The sequence below is a fragment of the Tupaia chinensis genome, unplaced genomic scaffold (assembly GCF_000334495.1).
Source record: "Tupaia chinensis unplaced genomic scaffold, TupChi_1.0 Scaffold149333_1, whole genome shotgun sequence".
NCBI classification, from domain to species: Eukaryota; Metazoa; Chordata; class Mammalia; order Scandentia; family Tupaiidae; genus Tupaia; species Tupaia belangeri.
In genome coordinates this window covers 2,708,784-2,713,783 of record NW_006209177.1, presented here as the reverse complement: position 1 = coordinate 2,713,783, position 5,000 = coordinate 2,708,784, and the positions used below count along the sequence as shown (strand labels likewise).

Below are 5,000 nucleotides of genomic sequence, written 5' to 3'. Positions count from 1 at the left end.
CTTTTTGTTTTTTTTTTTTTTTTTGCATGTATGGTTACCAGAGAGGGACAGAGAGAGATGGAGGGGGGAGAAAGCATCCCCCAGTGGGACTTGGCTATACCACAATCCCTTCTTCTCTGTCTTCCTTGCTGGAATTTGTGGCATATATTTTTCAAGGCACTAGGGCTGGCATTCAAACTGCTCAGTTGGCCATGGCCGTCTTAACCACCAGATCATGGGAGCAGCTCAACTTTGTTTTGTTTGTTTGTTTGTTTGTTTGTTTTAGAAGCAGAAGAACCTGTAAATAATCTAGCTGAGGCTTGTAGCAAGGAAGGGATGTTTTCAATTTCGTACAACAAACTAATGCCAGACTTAAGACTAGAACCCATGTCTATCAGTTCTTTATGTTTAATAATTAGGGGACTAATTAATGGCTCACATTCAGTAACAGGTTAAGAGGTCTTCAAAGCTATTTGACTTTACCAAGCAAATCTCATTCACCAGATTAAATCTCCAAAGCCCTGAGTTACCATTTCTTCTCATGCTTGGCTTCCAGCCTGTCTTTTCACTGCCCAAACACTATCAGGCAGGGGACCCAGGGCTCCTGGCTTTCCCCTGCCACATCCCACTAGTGTCTCAAACCAGCAGTTCTTAAAGTCCTGGTGCAAAAGTCACCACCTCCCCATTTCTTCCTCCTTCTTTGATAGTGCTAATGAGAAGTTCTTGCTCTCTTTAGAGCTTCTCTCCTACTTTATTTGTTCCCTACTTAACAACCATCTCTCTATATATCTTGTATTTAGTTCTTTACAAAGCAATTTTATCACTCCTACTGGACTCTAAACTCCTCGAGGGTAAGACCTGTGTCAGATTTATTTTTAATTCCTTCAGCATCTATTACAGTTCCCAGGATGCTGTAGATACTAAATAAATATTCATTAGATGAATAAATGAATAATGCACAAACATCATGGTCAGGCAAGTCTTTGTGGCTATTTGTCATTTCCAATAATGAAACCACCATGTCCATAAGATGAATTGGTTCCTAACTAAGGCTGTAATTTCATAAGCAGAGTAGATTCAGATCCTGTTTTGTGAAAGACCACCACTGCAATGTTTAATGTTGTTAAAGTGTAAAAGCAGGGAGGAATTTTATGCTACATAACTGTGTTCTCTGTCTCTATTTTTTTCTCTTTTTGGTAACAGATGTCAACCTCAGTTAGTTTCAACTCAACTTATTAGTGCATGGCTTTTAGCCAAAAGCAATTCACATTTTCAGAAGTGTACTATCACATATGTCTTAATAACCGAAATGTGGGTTTTTTAAATGTATGTGATAAGTCACATATGGTGGAGGAAATCTGTACATCTCTCAGGCCTTGCTGTCACAATAAAATCTCAGAGATGATTGCTACAGAACATTAACATACAAGTGAAAGTCTCTCTGACACTTTCAAGAGCCACAGTTCTCACATAATAATGAAGCTTGGATACAGTATGGTGTCAATACACTGAGAAATACACCATGCATGTCTTGTACCGATCGCAGATCTTAAGAACATTTGATGTTGAGTGTTACCCTCAGAGGTAATGTTTAATGTTTCAAGACAAAGTCATTAGTGTATCCAGGTATATTATGTGCTTACATTCACTAGGCATATATTTAATTTCTCCTTTATATGGAGTGTAATTAATGTGTACTACAGTCTCCCTATGGTTATGAAAGAAGCTCACAACCATGAAAGTATTAAAATAAATTGAACACGTGGTTGAGAAACAGGGAGGGGAAGTTATCCTTTTAGAGAGAAAAATGTACTAACCAAATGGAAATCATGACTCATTTACTATCACCCTAATTGAAAACTTACTTAGATTTAGATAGATCTGAAAGTAACAAAATCTTAGAAAATACATATGCCCTTTGCAATATGTCCAACTATACATAATTTGGAAGATGAGCAGTGGGCCCTAGATATGCATTCACTGGCATCTGAGACATAACTGCCCACTGATGGGTCTCATACATGCATTTTTAAAAGGTAGTGAGTGAAGAGTGAGTCCCCTTGTTCTGAATGAGAATTATGTGATACTTTAGTACCAGAAAGTCCTGAAACACGTTAAGGGCTATGTGAATATATACTCACTGATTTAAAGATCAAAAGAGAAAGGGCTGCTAGTTTAACCTTCAGTCACAAGAAAGCTTAGTGCCTTTCGTTTTCTTTTTCCTTCTTCTTCTTTTTCTTTTCTTTTTTTTTTTTTATCTAACTAGATCAAGAGTCAGTAAACATTGGGGCAGGCAGGTGGCGTGGTGGTTAAAGGCGCTGGACTCCCACATGGCTGACTGCAGTTCATGTCCCAGACCTGGTGGCTTTCACTTTCCCTCTCCCCACCTCCCATCCACCCCCCCCACTCACTCTGTCCCTCTCTGGTTAAATTAAAACAAAGAAAGAAAGAAAGAAAGAAAAAGAAAGAAAAAGAAAGAAAGAAAGAAAGAAAGAAAGAAAGAAAGAAAGAAAGAAAGAAAGAAAGAAAGAAAGAAAAGAAAAGAAAAGAAAAGAAAGAAAGAGTTAAATAAAATTTTAAAAAAGATTAAAAAAAATTTAAGAGTCAGTAAACATTTTCTCTAAAGGGCCAGATGGGAAATAAGTTTAATTTGTGATATCCACAGTCTCTGTCTCAATTCCTCAACTTTCCATTGTAGCACTAAAACAGTCACAGACAGTATGGAAACAGATGAGTGTGGCTGTGTGCCAATAAACTTTTATTTAAAGATTCTGAAATCTGAATATCACATAATTTCATATGCCATGAAATAATCTCTTTTCCCCAACCATTTGTCAAACTGCCCCAGAGACTACCATAGTTTACTCCTCATCCATAGAGGAGCTTTCCTAAGACATCCCCACACCAGGGGATGCCTGAAACCTTGGATACCTCCGAATCCAATGGCCATCAGTTGGGACACATTTCTGCTCAACTTCCACTGAGAAGTTTAATGCCTTTCCCATCTTCACTAAGGGCTATAACCTTTGCAGTTTGAGATGTGACAGCAAAACTAGCACAATGTTCTTCTTCACAATTTTGAAGCTGGAAACTCAGTTCTTACTGTAGATATTAGACATTAGAATCTATACTGTCAATTAACAAGAACTCATAAAAAATATAATTATCTGTAGAGTCAAGTTCTCACAAGGAATAAAGAAAAAAACTGGTCCTATTTCTAGGCCATCAGATTAGAATTTAATGTAGCTCCACACATGGCAATGGCTATCTGTCTACATAAAGATGGAACTTAAAACTCACTTCCTATTAGGAGAGTTAGAACTTAGAGACATTTCCCCCATCAAAGGCCTAGATTTATACTCATCCTCCAGCCCTTGCCCACCCCTTGTGACTTGGGGTACACATCTACATGTGGGTTGACTAGGAGGGGTGCAGTTGGACTGTAGAAAAGAAGATCACTAATGGCCCACCCAGGGACTAAACTCCTGGTCTTGGTCTCATTAGCACCATCCTCTAATCCATAGAGCTTGCCAACCATAGGCTCATAGTAAAGCAGCCTTCAGGGCACACAGACAGAAAAGAAATCAGGCTGCCGATATTTCAATCTCAACCAAACAACCAGATACCATGCTATGACTCCAGACTACAGATGCCCCTCTATAGACTATAGAAGCCTGACTAGAAATACTCTGTAGTCTTTAAAAAAATGAAAATTAAAAACAATAACAAAGTACACACCCCTTGAGGAAAAATGTATTAGGGTTTCAAGTGAATGATTTCATAAACACTACCCTGATGCCCTGGAAAAGTTCATTCTTTTATAAAACACAAGCATTGGCATTATCTGATCCATTCTCCTAGAAGCTATTAAAAATCAATGCACTCCCCATTTCTGCATTTGGTAGCAACTATAATGGTAGTCGACTGACATAAATTAACACATATTTCCTAGAGATGTGATATTACCAGATCTTTAATAACCCAGGAAAAGGGCAGTTCCTCCCTCAGCCACATGGCTGGAAGGACTGGAATGCATTATAACACTGCAATCAGATGTCACATACCCAAATGACAAGACAGTCATCCCTCTTAAATCATTCTTAATTTAAAGTCTCCCTTCTGGAAGAGACAGGATGTCTATGATGTACTATATTTAAAAGAGTAGTGTGCTGTATGTTTATAATTTAAGAGTGTCCCATAAAAAGCCTTGGAAATATAATATTTTTGTGTGAGTTAGGCAAACCTTTAGTTAAATATATTTTTATGAGCTTTTCATTAACAGAGTATTGAAGTCTTGATGCCAAGGTGCCAAACCTCCCCACGTGGCTGGAAATCACTTGGCACACTTTCAGCCATTTACATCTTTGTCGAAGGTCCAAGGTTTGCAATTAAAAATGTAATCTTTTTAGCATGTGCAAAACCCAAAGGCTTGAAGTACTATGTATTGAGTATGATTATAATAGTCTTTGGCAGCTATTCATAGATGGCATATATTAATTTATGTAAACTGGGTACAACTTGGGGCATTTCCTCATCAGAGACACAGGGGAAACTATAAGCTGGTCCCTGCTCATTGGAGGGCCTTTTAAATATTTTTTTCGCTTATTTTGTTTTTGTCTTTAAATTGCCATGAATAGAAATTAACTCAAAATCCATGTTCCCTTTTGTGACCTTTTTTCACATGCACGTATTCCATTAAAATGAACATTTTCAACTAATAATAATAAAAAAAACTTACTTCACAGAATTATTCTTAGGTTTTGCCTTTTCAACAGCCTGTAAACAGAAGAAAAAATGCAATTAGGCAACATTAGCAGGCATAATCTTTGCACCTAGCTACTAAAACAATAAGCATTATAAAATGCTCTTCAGTGTAAACACAAGGAGCTAACTGGAGCAGGCTGCTGCAGATAAGCAGACTGGAGACTCAGAAAGTAATTTCCCCTCTTCCAAGGAGCATGGCTACCTGTCCACGAGCAGCTTCCAAACACAGATGTACATGGCTGCCTGGAAAGTTCACA

At 37.9% G+C, this 5,000-nt stretch overlaps 1 protein-coding gene across 1 annotated transcript in view; it reads right to left on the bottom strand.

Annotated features, from left to right (window-relative positions):
• Positions 1–5,000, bottom strand: part of AFF2 (ALF transcription elongation factor 2) — a 391,411-nt gene that overhangs the window by 94,160 nt on the left and 292,251 nt on the right. Inside the window, exon 9 of the mRNA XM_027769339.1 lies at positions 4,718–4,755. Coding sequence (XP_027625140.1) covers positions 4,718–4,755 — 38 coding nt within the window. The remainder of the gene's footprint in view (positions 1–4,717; positions 4,756–5,000) is intronic.